Source organism: Symsagittifera roscoffensis, chromosome 2, assembly GCF_963678635.1.
Source record: "Symsagittifera roscoffensis chromosome 2, txSymRosc1.1, whole genome shotgun sequence".
NCBI classification, from domain to species: Eukaryota; Metazoa; Xenacoelomorpha; order Acoela; family Convolutidae; genus Symsagittifera; species Symsagittifera roscoffensis.
In genome coordinates this window covers 8486165-8501221 of record NC_087063.1, presented here as the reverse complement: position 1 = coordinate 8501221, position 15057 = coordinate 8486165, and the positions used below count along the sequence as shown (strand labels likewise).

Below are 15057 nucleotides of genomic sequence, written 5' to 3'. Positions count from 1 at the left end.
TGAAAACAAAAATGGATTATAGTATATTATAATGGATTTAAATTTTTCCAAAATAATCGATTATAATCGATTAAAAATCGATTACGTGGTCTAAATTTGACATGATAATCGATTATATTGACAAAATTTTAGTCAACGAAAATCCATTATAACTGATTATTACCCGGGTTGACCTCCATAGACCGAAAATGCTACTCATACAATTTCATACACTTAGTCTATGGAAAAATGCTAGTCATACAAATTTCATACATTTTTGCAAAATGAGTTTAATCGAATTTCAAAGGTATTTTATAGTTGTTTTGGTATCAAAATTGGTATCTCTTCATTAAAAAAAGGAAAAAAAAATGGTATGAAAAAAATGCTAACCATACAATTTCCATATATGGAAATTGTATGATTAGAATTTTTTTTTAAAAATTTTTTTGTGAAAAAAAAGCTTTGAAAAACCAATTCAACTGCTGGCAAAACATGGAAATTGTATGACTAGCATTTTTTTGATGGCGACGACACAAATTTTTTTAGGTATTTTTGAAATTGCCCCCGAAAATTTTTTGTGTTTTTTTTTCAACCGCAAATTGATTTTCGTATTCAAACAAACACTTTTTGAAAAAAAGTTTTGCATGCAAAATTTAATTTTTTGTGTGTATAACGTAGTCCTGGATATACTAATATTGGATTTTGTTTCCTTTTCTCTTCATAACATTTTTCAAAAACGCTTTAAACTCCTCTTTCTTTTGTATGACATGTTTTTGTATGCCTTGATCAATGTCTGGTAAATTAAAAATTCAAATTTTAGAAATAATCATCTTTGAAAATTATTGCCAAAATTTAAAAGTTCATTACTTTCGTTATATTATTTGTCTGAGACTGAAGTAACACATATCAGGCTGTTTCCAATGCATTTTTAATGCAAGACGGCCAAACCGTTGGTTACTACGTTTGAGTAATCAAGGTTTATGTCATTTGTGTTCGGTTACGAACACAACCAAAAAGTTTTGAGAAATTAAAATGTAAAAAATCAATATTTGGTTTATGGAAAAATGCTAGTCATACAATTTCCATATATGAAAGAAATACTAATCATAGACCTTTCATGCAATTTTCTGTACGTATGGAATTGTATGGAAAGTGTATGACTAGCATTTTTCCATATATGGAAATTGTATGACTAGTATTTTTGGTCATCACGGGTACCCATGAAACTTCGGTGCGGGTATAGCTCAAAAATAGCTATCCCATACCTATGAAATAAAACAAAATCAAGAGTGTTCAGTTATTTAGCATATCTAGCTATAAAACAGGACTGATCAGATCTGATGCAGATCTGTGCACATCTGACATGCATTGTGCAGGTCTGCAAAACTAGTATTCAGACATGACTAATAACTTGCAGACCTGAACAATGCATGTGAGACGTGCACACTCTTCTTTGCATTTTGTCCACTACTAAACCGAATGGATTATATGTAAGTTTACTTGCCTGATTTTGTTTTCACGCGTTACTTATTGAATTATTGGGCTCAAATTTTGCTGCGTTTAAACTTTGTTGTATTATTTTTGTTTATTTGAATCTTATTTAGATCCAAATTTTTTAAAATGAGCCAATCGAGGACTAATTTTTCTAGCCAATCGTTTGCGGAAGATAATAATTCGCCAAAAAAACAGGTAAAATTTGAATTACCACCCCCCGTTTGACGGGAGGCGGCATGCTGCTTTTTATTAAAGTCTCTCCCCTCCCCCCCCCCATTTTCTCGAAATCCCCCAATAGCTGATTGAGGTTAATGGGAGGGGGGGAGGGAAGGTAGGCTGCATGCTGTTCTTTATGAAAGTCTGCATGAAAATTAACTTTAAGATTTCCAGCGGAATAAAAACTTTACCTGTTGATCTAGTTTTCTCAAGTTGGGTTAAAATTATCAAAGAAGCGCCAATCATAACTCGTTCTGAAAATTCAAAGAGCTCAAAGGGCATCTCCTTTTTGTTCAATTCGAAAGTTCAGATTTTTTCAACAAAGTCAGTGTCAGTGTTTTTTATGTTTACTTGTGTTCATTACCCATTTCCAATCTTCGGCTGGCTATGTTACAGGATGTGGTAACAAGTCATGTGGTTGCAAGCGTAAGATGCTCAAAACAACGCTGCGAATAACAGGTACCCTCGCCCCCAGAGGACGAGAAAGCTGTAATATATAGTCTGTTGATTTGTTATGATAGCTGTTTGTTTTCATTTCTTTTTTTGAATTTATTTTGTGATTGTGCTTCGTTTTGAGTTCGCGAGAGGTTTCGAACAAAGTTGACAAAAAACTTTTTGTTCAGTTGAAAATTGATTCAGTTTTTTTGCAGCACTGCAGATCTGACGCAGGGGTGAGTCAGATCTGGCCAGAGCTGTTGCAGAGTGAGTCTGCTCATAGCTGCAGAAATCCATTAGTAGATCTGATGCATATCTGCATCAGGTCTGATCAGCTTTAAAATAGACATGCTGCAGGTCTAGTGCAGGCCTGGAAAATGTATGACTTAACGCTGATCAGCGCAGATTTTCATTCAAAGATTTGGTACGGTATAGTTGTCAAAAATCTAGAGAAAACTTAATCCAAGAATCAAACAGTTCTAGGAAGAGATAAAACGTATTCCTTTCACTCTGAAATAGCTTACTCAGTCAAAAAATCTAAAAAACTATTGTTCAGAAGCTTAATCAAAAAGAAAGCACACACAACTAGGAAGCGTTGAAATAATTTAATGAAACTCCGAAACAGCTGACACAGTCGACAAATCTAAGAAATTACTGTTAAGCCCAGAGAAAACCAAAAAATCTAAGGATAATCAAATTCTGCACAGCAGATGAAACTAACAGGAAAATTGTGTTGGAAACTCGCGAAGCTGGGAAAAATTATATAAAACTGGGGGGGGTAATTGTACACTCAAACACTTCACGGGTCATCGTATATAACGGAAATCTTTCTGTGAGGATGTCGAATTGATATCTAGTATACAGCTTTTAGCTCACTTAAGAACATTGAATGTGTGCACTATTTTAGGAACCAGTTATAGCGACCATAGTTTAAAGAAAACGTTTGAATTTCACTCAGATGATTTTAAAAAAACACACGAAGATTTCTAAACCATGATGATGACTAGGAAGAAGAAAGGGTTCAATTCTTGAAGGATACTAGCCTCCATTTTACCCGCAAGAGGGGCAGGTGTTCCGGTCACTGCTTCGCCACTGCAGTGTAAAATAAGTGTGAACAAAACAATTAAGAATTTCAGCTTTCGAATTGTCGTGACAAAAAAAGGAAACTCAACTTTTGTATTTTTATACACATTTTTCTTTTATTTTAACTACATTTTGTCAAACCAACCAATAAGCATGCTTGTCTGTTTTTCTTGTATAAAGCCAAAATAAAGGATAACCTGGAGCTGAGGAGAGCATTTTTGAATAATTTCGATTTTGTTGACAAAATGCAATCATCAAAAACAAAGGAAATGTAGATATAAGTCAAATAAAAGTTTTGCAATTGACTCACTTGAACTCTTCCATTGGACCATTGGTGACATCAGTTGTGGTGTCATTTTCAGCTGCCAGACGATCTTCTCCAACCCTTTCTCTGATACCCTAGAAAAATTTTTTTAAAGGTATGGGGAAATGCAATCATCAAAGTTTGCCTACTGAGAGTCTATCCGTTAGTTTTTTAGAGTCTACGCCATAGTTGATTAGTTAATAAACTAATTTCTATTAATTAATTGCACATTGATTTAAAATTCAAAAAATGCACGTTTAAAAATATTTAAATTGCACAGTAACTTAATATGTTAATTTAAAATATAATAAAGCGTTTAATGAATTTAAAATTGACATTAATGTTTAAAATGCTTGCCATGAATATGCTGGATATTGCTGCTACTGAGGACTCCGTGATGGACTCCAGAGACCCCTGGTCTAGAGTGCTAGCCTGTTCCAACAAGTTGCTCCCTATTCCGGAGCTCAGGCTCTTTACCGAGTTCTGAACAAGAAATTTGTATAAGAATCTCAAAAAAAGTAGTCATCTTTTAGTTAAAGCATAACCAACCTTGCTTTTTGTGCCTTCCAGAATTTCACACAGTTTTTCAGCTCCAAAATAATTTTTATTACAAATTACTTAATTGAATAAGAAACTATAAACAGGTCCATTCAAACATTAGAAAAAGTTTTTGTTCAATGTGAAAACAAAAATAATCACGTGATTCAAATGTACAAACTTGCTTGAGAGAAAAATGAAACGGGTGTAAAAAAAGCTCCCCTACCAAATTGCGATTTTTGAATTAAGACGGCTAAATTTTCCCGGAAAGGGAGCTATAATGGGAAAAAGCCCGATCTAGATGATGATTGATGAAGGGTGCATTTACCATGGACGCTTCGGTGAGTTCGCCTGTCTTCTGGGTGGAGTCTTTAAGAGCACTGGACACTGAGTCAATGACCTCTGGACTGTTTAAGCCCATCAGACCTCCATCCACATTCACAAGGATCTGCTGCTTGATCTCCTCATTGGTCTAAAAAATCAAAGTAATTAATTTAGATTAGTTTAGTTAATAATAGTTATAATAAATTGTTTCCAAGTGAAGTAATTACAAGAAGACAAGAAGTGAAGTAATTACAAATTTAGTCAACACACACCCTACCCCCCCTTCAACACCCCCCAGCACCAATTACCTTCTGTGCCTGTGCTCTGAGGGTGGCCTTTGTCTGCAGAATGAGAGCGAGTTCTTCCTCCTCCTCCTCTCCCCCCACCACTCTTCCAACTTCACTACCCAGATGCTTCATTTCGTCCTCAATAGACGTTAATTCCTCGTCCAGTTCGGCTGAATGGATAGGCAAAAATAAGTCAGAAAACACGAGTTTACAAACTTCCAATTAATTGGACAGTAGAACTACGCGATCTACTTAACAATCAATCCCCCCCCCCTTTAAGAAAGATAGGAGATTGTTAAGTAGATTAAAACAGTCGAATTTTCTACCAAACAAAATACTGCAAAATTAGATTTCGCAATAGAAAGCTGTGTTAGTTTACTGTATTTATTCATAGGGGGTGAGGGTAGGAGATTGTTACGTAGGTCCGAGCTTCATATTCACTAAATCTTCATCAGAATAAAAATTGCAAAGGAGACATTTCAAATTGTTCACTTTAATATGATCACTTCGGTGGACGTCTGATGGCAGATGGAAAAATGAGTAACCATCCAATGAGGATATTGTAAGTTATGCAAGGAATAACGTCATTAATCGTTGAACCTTGCTTTGACCTTGAGTAATGGTCATCGTGTATTGTCTAGAGAATCAGTAGCCCATATGATTTGATTTGCTAAAAACCAGACTGTCCTGAACTTCCTGATTTCATCACTTATTTTTTTTCGATTCAATCAATACTGAGCTCTGTTTATAGTTTAATTGGCTGACAAAATTTTCGCACTTTCGGTTCCTAATGCATAAAAAACCCCATCATCCCCCCGGAATTAGCTATTAAGGACATTTTACAGTGTTTCGGGTTTGCTTAAACGGTTTCCGACAGCGGACGAACTTACTCATTAATTCATTCAACATGGTCACCATGGCTAAAGCGAATGCCGTAATGTTCCTATTGCTCTGTTCCGCCACGTATTTCGACATGTTCTGCTGAACTGCAGTTTCAATCATCAACTGGACACTTCTGGTCTCAGTTTCCAGGGCATATGGGTCGTCTGTGAGCAGTTGTTTGACCTTGAACTCACTGGGGTAGGTCAAGGTCACGTTTTCTGTCGGAGGGTACAGAGTGGTCGTGTTCACGTCTTGACACGTCACCATTTCCGACATCTTCACTTTCATGAACTGGAAAGCAAAATCGTAATACGACAACTCGCAACGAAATACAACTCGCCAAAATTCGACAACTCGTACCCCCCTCCCAAAAAATCACATTTTCGTTAAATAAATGTCAAGGTAAGAGCCTTACGGGTCAAACCGCAATTTTACGGTGCCATCGGTCAGAACATACCAATTGTTGGAAACTACGGTCTTAACATGTAACCGCAACCTCGGGCCGGGGTTGGAATCAATATAAGAAAAATGTTTACTCTATCTTTGACGCAGTAGAACACAAATGCGCCGAAGCAGTCGGAGACCCTGACGCACAGCACCACAGCCCAGTCTTTGCCTTTGTCTCCGTACTTGATCTTCTCATTGTAGGGGTTCTGAGGGCCACTGTAAAGAGCAGTTTGCTGGACCTTGAAGGCCTCCAGACTCCTGATTTCCTGGTTCACAGGCACGTCCAACATGTTGGCTCCGCTGACCTCTAAAACCGAAACAAAAGAAAAGGTCAAAAATCTGTTCTCAAATTAGATCTTTCCGTCTTTCACTGTGCGGCCACGCTCAAAACATAAAAATTAAATAATTTCAAAACAGGACAATCGGTTGATGTAAAAGTAGCACAGAATGTTCCGACCACACTTTGAACAAATATTTTGAAACTTTTTTAACAAGTTTTTTTTGGCGGTGGAAAAGAATTTTAGTCAAAACATTCCAATGATAATTTTTTTAATGTTCAAAACAATCTAATAGAGCTCATGGCTTAAAAGGACTCAGAAAACAAAATTGGTATGAAAACTCAAAATAGTCAGACCCATTTTTCTCGACACTGAGACATTTTTTTATCATTAAAATCCAAATAACTACCATTAACTTTCAATGTAATATCACACTTGACCACTCTGTGAATTATCTAAGATCGAGAGAAAAAAAAACGTAGTTACTTCCAGTCACTTCCAATTACGTGATGGTTGGAACGATAAGAAAATTTCAGAAACAGCCCCAGAAACTTTCTTAAGCCGACCTCAATTTCTGTTGACCTCAATTACATGAAAATAGGGGATAGTAATTTCTGTAAATTTAAGCTGTCATTTGAATTTTTCAAAATGAAGAAAAAACGGTGGCGACAACCTAGCTTGTTCTGTTCTCACGTATTATTTTGTAGGACTTGATGCACCCGTCGTCCGGGTCAACCCAGCCATTGAAAGAGAACTTCCAGAAGAGGTAGTTCTCCAGACAATTGCCAAAACTCATCAGGGGGAAGTGCTCCACTGTCATGTTGCCGCCTTTGGGAGGGATATTCAACACAATCGACATTCCCGCATTACCTGAACAAATTAAGGGTGAATTCCCATAGATTCCAATATTCATAGCTCCCAAAATAGAAAATCAGTCGCATAAGTTCCAAAATTTATCTTATTGAATTCTGATTGGTTGAAATTTGAGCCACCGAAATTCTGGATTGATTGTGTACTGTTCAAGCAGCATAAACTCAAGCTGCAGGATAGTGACCGCCGCAGCCACGCCAACGTGTTGCGAGCTTGCCACCAAAGAGTAGGACTCTAAACGAAAATTAGAGCCGGTTATCGCCGCAAAGCGGCAACGCGCGCGTAGCGCGCCCAACGGCGACCTTAAACCGAGACTCGGCTAATTTAGTCTTTTGACCAATTGAAAATATTTGGGACTTATGTGACTGCTTTTTTATTTTGGAACTTATGGGACTGATTTTTCATTTTGGGACCTATGAATACGCACCAAATTAAGGAGTGCGGTCTGTATTTAGACAACCGCGTATTCAGACACTGTATTAACCAATCGGAATCGAGACAAGGAAGAAATGAATTTCAGATCTTCCTTGTCTCGATTCTGATTGGTACACTGTCTGAATACGCGGTTGTCTAAATACTGCTACGTAACCACGAATTAACATTTCAAACCTGTATCGCATAGCGGAGAACAACAAATAAGGAAGATCAACAATTTTTGGCGGATATTCAACAAATCACCTTATCTATAAAAACCGCCATATCTTAAAGCCAAAATTAGATAAGAATTAAGTAAATTACATGAGAATTACGTAAATGTTGCTTAACAACAGTGGCAATCTGAAAATATTAATTTTCGGTTTATTGGAATGTAATCTTATTTTCGGTTTGTTTGGTCTTCGGCTTGTTGGCCTACGACCCAATTTTTGGAAATTTTTAATGATTACAGTGTTATCATTTTTTGAAAAATTTGAAATATCGCACATACGGTTGCGAAGGTATCATTACAAATAAGATAATTTTAACTATCGAGAAAAAGTGGGGGTCTTTTTATTTTTTCCCCCAAAATTTCTTAATTTTGCGATTTTGTAATATTCAACGTATAAATGCTGAGAACAAAATACTGATCAGTTACATAGTAAAAAGTAGACAAGCCATAAAGTAGACACGTCATAAAGTAGCCAACTACTATATTAACCAATCAAAATCGAGAACAAGAAGAAGCAAACTTAGGAAAAAAAAAATAAGTACTTATTAATTATTTATTTTCGGAGTTTGTTTTATGATCTGAATTTTGATTGGTTAATAAATTATTTGTCTATTTTTTGACTGGTATCAGATAAAGTTTGTCTACTTTTTGGCCGCACTTAATACTGACAGCACTGGTTGGTTCTAACAAAGTCGAGTTTGAAGCAGATACGAAGATGGCCATTTTTTTCCCATGGAACTGTTTTCTGTTTTTTTTCTAATCTGGGTAATAATAAATTTTTGACACCATTCAGTGCATTATTATTATTATTTTATGAAATTGTAGTCTTCTTCAATAAAAACTGGATTGCAGTACTGAACGCGACAAAATTAAAATTCACTGATTACAGTTACAACTGATATCATCGAGAAAGAAAAGAATGAAAGACGACCTCTGGAGCCAGGAGGGTACAAAAAAAATCACTTAGATGTTTCGGAAAATGTCTGTGTCTAGTGGTAATTTGTGCCAATTTTATTGCATAGTTTAATTAAAAAAATGGTTTCGCAGTGCTCGAAAAACGTTTACTTTTTTCAATTTTTTAAACAACCAAAATTTAAAACGTTTAATTTTAAATTTGGATTGCAAAAAATTTTTTTTTCATTGTATTTTGCGTTCAACTTCTAAATTTTGATATGTTTTTTGAGAAGCTAACAGTAAAATCCAAAAAAAAATGCTTACATTAACGTATGAATGTTGGCTGGTTCTAAAAAAAACGTCACATTGTTTTCTCTAGTAGTTTTAAGAATTCCAAGTGTTCTAAATGTGAGATTATTCGTTGATTTTAAATCAAAGTGCCTTTTCAAATCAAAATTTTTTAATCCCCGCAAAAATTATTATTGGAAATGGCATGCGTTCGAACACAGCAATGGGTCCCGTTAAATTGTCAAAAATTCTGCAGATAGATGATATAACTGCTGCTTTTTTCAAAGCCAATTTTTGAAAGCATTAATTTATTAATTTTGTATTGTATCTCAAGTCTAAAAGTGACAGAAACCATTCGATCTTAGATCTATTTAATTTTTTTATCGATGCAATTGAAATCAGTATTTTCGAAAAATGTAGTAAATGAAGTTCAAACAAGTTTCTGCCAAACATATACACGCTTTGATTATATGTTTTGCAGAAACTTATATGCGGTTTTGAGGCTTCAGCTATTTGTGATAATGACCTTAATTTTTGTAATTCAAGATGACAGTTATATCAATGTCTGACAATGTCTATGTTGATCTAATGTAACTGTGATTTAGCTAATGTCAGTGGCCTTATTTCCAGAGAAAACGGAATATTTATGCTCTGGGTAGTTTTGTTTTGTTCAGTCAATTTTTGGCGATCGAAATAATAGTTTTTAACAAAAAAATTAAAGATTTTGACAATCTGAAATCAAATGTCAAAAGATATTCTATCTCTGATCAATTTTTGCGAAGATCTGGGAGTTTAAAAATTGCCAATTTGACCATGCTCTGGACTAATTTATGCGCGCTTTGAAGATTTTTTTCACAATGCTGAAAGCGTAAGGCAATTTATTGATACGTGGCAAATTATCCCGCAAAAAAAACGTTCCGACTTGAATTGAGGCTAGTTAATCGGTCGTATTAGTTCTGTGTGACAAATAATTTTCCCAATTGATCGTTGATTTTGTCCAAAATTTATATTTTTTCTGATATTTTTTTTTCCCAAAAACTATTCGATATGGTTGAAGGGACAGTCAGAATATGCAGCGCTTTGCCATGATATACCAACAGACTTGTATTACTTCATCTATTGTTTTATCAGCCCTCCGTTAGAATATAATATAGAATATAAGCAAAACATAAAGAATATGATAAAGCAAACAGAAATTCGGAAAAAACTTCTAATGAATTTTAATATATTTTTTTCGACCTTCTGCAAATTTTGAACTTTTCATTTTCATTGAAAAAAAATTGCGTTGAAGCTCGTGGAATTTTAAAAATAGACAATATTCACCCTTTTTTCATAAATATAACAACCAATTATAAAAAAAAATATTATTCTTTTCTGAAAAATTTGATTCAATTAAAAAAACTTCACTTTCAATTTTTTTTTGATTTTAGGAAATAATAGGCTGACAGGTTTTTTCAAACATTACAAAGGAAAAACTACGGTTCGAAACTGCAGGGAAACATGTATAGTAGGTATAGTAGTTTTCTAGAGAAATTTAGATTGTTTACATGAGAAAAACACAACCAAAATAAAAAATTATTCAAAACTTTTGATCGTTTTCTTGAAGGAAACACTGTATACAAAAACCGAATTTCTCATTTTTTAACCTTCTTCCAGCGGTAAATTAGTTAGTAAACAGGAATCCTTCAACCCAATTGTTCTCGATATGTAAGAGTGTATGATTATAGTTTCTCGTTAGATCAAAAACAAAAAACAACAACGCAATTTTTCAATTGCAATCAATTTTGACAAGACGCATTTGCCTGTTCCGCTTCTTGTGCTTGGTTGTCTTGCATTCATTTCAATACGAGTGACATTTATATATTAATTTATGAAAAAATTATTCCCTTTATTTTTTAACAAAATCTTTTTTTTAGCTCGATAAACTGGTTACTGCGAATATTGCAAAAATTAATCTCACCATTTATAATTTTTCGTATAAATTGAATTGAGTTTTTTTTCAGGTTTTTAATGCTTTTTTCTGTAATTTTGGAAACAACAGCAATTAACCCAAGCCTCAGATAGACAAATTGTGACCTCTTAACTGTAAAAAGGATCTACAATCAGTGATTTAAAGGAATATCCAACATCCGGTAGTAACTATAATCGATCTGAAAAACTGAAAAATTCAGACAAATTATTTCACCATGAAATATAGTTTATATCAGTTAAATGACAAATTGGAACAAAAAAAATTGATTGGTTCTGATTTTATTAATTGCACCTCTACAAAATTGAAAAATGCTTAGATTTCAAAAAAACTGCATTGCGAGGCCAAACTGTGCAACGGATAGGCGCTCATTTTGGTGTGTATATGTCTCTGGAATTATGTAAAAACATTCAAAAACAACAAAAGAACAAAAAATGGGCAAATAGTGCGTCCTTGTTGCGGAACCTGCAAAAAAAAATTTTCTTTTCTATTCCGTCTCTTTCACTTTTCATAGTTATAGTAAATGGCTGCCAACAAAAATCTATTTAAAAAAAATTTCGATGAAAGTAACGGAAAGTTTGCGCTCAGGGTGGTTTTCGTTCAGATAAATTTCTTTAAGTTTGAATTAGCTTCATTGGCAAAAATTCTTATATCTTCTAAAAACTTTTGATAAAGCGAGCTCAAAACTTTAGAACGAAAGGTGTTATGAGAGTTAAAGCGTTATGAAGGTTTGAACTTGCAAAAAATGTCACTTTGGTATAACTAAGAAGCAATATTTTATCGACCTACTTATACGTTATTGGGGAATTTTACCAACTGGAACTGAACTGAAATAATCTTGTTGGAACTCTCAACGAAAAAGCATCAAAAATTTTCCTGATACCTTTTATCGTGCTTAGTTTTCTACCTTACCTTTGTTTCTACTAGGTTCTACCTTAGCTTATAGCTTAGCTTTGTTTCTACCGCTTTAAGATTGTCGTTTTTGCTCTTTTGACTTGTTGTTAACACACATAAAGTGTGGTATTAAATGTGCGTAATTCGATTAATACTTAATCTTTTTGTGAGAGAATTCAAAACCTTTTATTTCGCCCAAAATAAGAAACCATGTCAAAGTCACAATAAGGCAAAAAAGGAGTTTTTAATATTTTTCAGTTCGTTGTAGTGTTTTGATTGTAACCAAAAATTATCTTTTTGTTAATGTAAACCTTGTTCTTACAACTTAGAAAACAATTTGAATTTCAAAATCAGAAAAAATGAGTACTCAGCAATCGGCAACTTTTTTTCTTGCGTTTAGTTCTAGGTTAGATTAAATTGTAGATACAGTTAGTTGCACCAAGTTTGAGGGGAACTTTTTACTATTTACAAAACGATTGCCAGAATAACTGAGTTGATCAAGGCTGGCGTAATGCTCATTCCAATTCAGTAGAACTAACAGCCGTAGAAAATCAATTAGCTTTTTAATAGGTTATCGGAAGCAAGATTTATCATTCTGCCATAAACAGAGCCTGAGGGGACGAACTGGAAAAAAAATTCAAAAAAACAATTTGAAAAAGAAGCTTTGATACGAAAAAATTTGCTAGTAGCTCAGATACAAAAAATTTTCTAAATGATCTTTTGGTATTAAAATTTAAATTTTAAATTTAAATAATTTTCGTGTTTACAAAAGCTTCGAAGAGGAATTTATAAAATGGAAAAAAGTAAACAAGGATAACCGCTTGCTGTGCAAGTAGAACAGAATGTTCCGAACCTAGTCTCAAAAATACTACAAAATTTTGTTTTTAGTCTTAAAAATACAACAAAGTTTTGTTTTTTCAAATTAGTGTCGTTTTTTGTCGTGGTGTGATAAAAGGAACTGAATGGAAAACTAAAGATTAGGCATTATCGATAGTCACAATAAATAAGCAAACCATTTTTTGTAGAGAAGTGACTAGAAAAACGAAAAAAAAATCAAAATAAAATTTCTATTTCAATTTTTCAAAATTTTGATTCCAAAAAGGCGCTAAAATACCCAAAAAAAACCAACGATACTCGAGGAAAAATAAATTTTTACGTTCTAAATTCAGCTATTCGCTTTTGCAAGCATAGCATTTATGTCATTTTTAAGGCTGCTTGTCGGTCTGTTCTATTCGCTCGAATTAAGACCAAAAACTCAAAAAAAAATTCAAACCGGTTTTTCTCAACACTGGGAAAATTTGTTTCGAATCATAACTGTAAACGCGTTTGTCAGGACTTCCTTCGTTCGAATCACGACATTCAATTCTCACGACGTTCGAATGACGACTGTTAGAGCTTCAGTATGTTATATCACTCAGCTATATCCGATGATTACTTGTGGTAGCTGGTTTTGCGTGGAAAACAAAAAGAAAAAAAAAGAAAAAACTAAAACACACTCAAATACAAAATTCCTCCTCATTTTAATGGACGGAACAAAAACACAGGCATCAGACATTTTGAAAAGTGTCAATAAAGTCAAGGAGACTGAAAAAACATAATTGAACTTTTTAAATTTTTTGAGTTTCGGAGAAAAAAAATCGTCGCCTCAAATCTCTTTGAATTTTCAGTTTTTCGCTAATTCTGATTGGCTAATTTTTCGTCTAATGTATCCTTCTGGCAGGAAATTCCCCGGTTAGCCATTATGGAAATAAGTCTTGTCCTTAGCACCTACCACAGGCAGGCGGAAGTCCCATTTCAATCTGCAGTTCTGTCCTCGGGCTGCACATTTTGAGGGCCAAGTAGCAATCTACCACCCCCGCCTCTATTTGGGACGACAACAGTGCCATGGGGATGCCAATCCTCTCTAAAAAGATAAATAACCGTACTGATTCAGATATTTTGCAGAGAAATAAATCAAGAAAATAAAAAATATATATCATCTCCTTGAACTTGGTGAAAAAAAAACCTAAAACCTGCCTCTATTTTTTAGCTCTTAAAAGTAAATTCAAACGTTCTAACGGGGAACTATTGGGTGAAGAAGACTTATTTGTGATTTCAACTTACAAAGGAGTTGTGATTGGGCCAGTGCGTAAATTAATTGAGACGTTTCAAAAGTATCTGAATGCCAATCGCTTGCACAATAACTAGCGGCTTTCAATTTAGCTCAAACTTTGAGTCACCATCCTTTAAAATAGACAAAAGATGAAGAATTACAAAAACTATAGTTAATACATAACGTTCTTCTATTTCAAAATTGAACAAACTTATCGCTTCAACTTTTAAACAGGCTACGGTTTCCACATTAGCATAAAAAGCATCTCCCAAGAAACTTACGAAGATTAGTAGTGACCCTAAGTTTCTCAGCTGGCTGCAACAAGGGATCATTAGTCATAGTTATATTGTCAAAGTTCAGAATGTCCTTGAAGTTCACAGGGTCTGCAAGTCCTGGTTTCAGACACCTGAGATTCCATTGGAACATGGTCTTGGAACAATCTGTTGCTCCGGTGCAGTCTGCAAGTGCTCGAAAAAATCCGATCGGGTTTATCTTCTGAGCCGGACGCTTGTCGGCTGTGATGACTGGTTCGGCTGTTGTTCCGTTTCCAGTTCTAAATAGTTTTCTTCTTTATTTTGATCAAATTTATTGATTGAAAAAAAAAATTGAATTTTTGTCAAAAAATCAATTAAAGAATGAAAAAATCATGATTTTTTAAAATTTTTTAAATGATCATCGTTTTGGCTTCAAAACTTCCGTTAAATTTGTTTTTTTTTATTTTCGGAAAATCATTTGCTCTATCAAAGAAAGGATAAAATCACAACTTTTTGCAGATCCGCTTTTTTTTTTGGAGAAAATCTCGGATCAAAGTTAAGATTAGAATATAATTTCGAAAACAAGTACGCACATGACTTGGAAGGTGGGGACGCTGACTTCGAACACGTTGATGGAGATGATGGCCTGTCCTGTTCTGTAGAAGGGGTCAGGGCTCTTCTTGAAAATGGCCATCAACTCACACGCCACATCTGAAATTAGGAAAGAGTGTGAATAAACCAGGCAAAAACTACGCTGAAATTTTTGTTGAATTCCTACAAATTTTTGTAACTGTTGTGTAATTGTTCCAAAGTTGTTATAAAATTTATCTATATTATTGGCTAGTTTATAACAGACCACCGAAAATAAATTGCATAAGTCGTAT

General features: G+C 34.3%; 1 protein-coding gene across 2 annotated transcripts in view; it reads right to left on the bottom strand.

Moving 5' to 3' along the window:
- The window catches only part of LOC134838971 (uncharacterized), a 113702-nt gene that overhangs the window by 39514 nt on the left and 59131 nt on the right, over positions 1-15057 (bottom strand). For both annotated transcript variants that reach the window (XM_063854343.1, XM_063854344.1), the window contains 11 exons: positions 14767-14884; positions 14201-14472; positions 13599-13730; positions 6960-7136; positions 6078-6295; positions 5550-5832; positions 4681-4829; positions 4377-4520; positions 3869-3994; positions 3518-3606; positions 3168-3216 (listed from right to left, as the gene is read on the bottom strand). In XM_063854343.1, the coding sequence (XP_063710413.1) occupies positions 3168-3216; positions 3518-3606; positions 3869-3994; positions 4377-4520; positions 4681-4829; positions 5550-5832; positions 6078-6295; positions 6960-7136; positions 13599-13730; positions 14201-14472; positions 14767-14884 (1757 nt within the window). The remainder of the gene's footprint in view (positions 1-3167; positions 3217-3517; positions 3607-3868; positions 3995-4376; positions 4521-4680; positions 4830-5549; positions 5833-6077; positions 6296-6959; positions 7137-13598; positions 13731-14200; positions 14473-14766; positions 14885-15057) is intronic.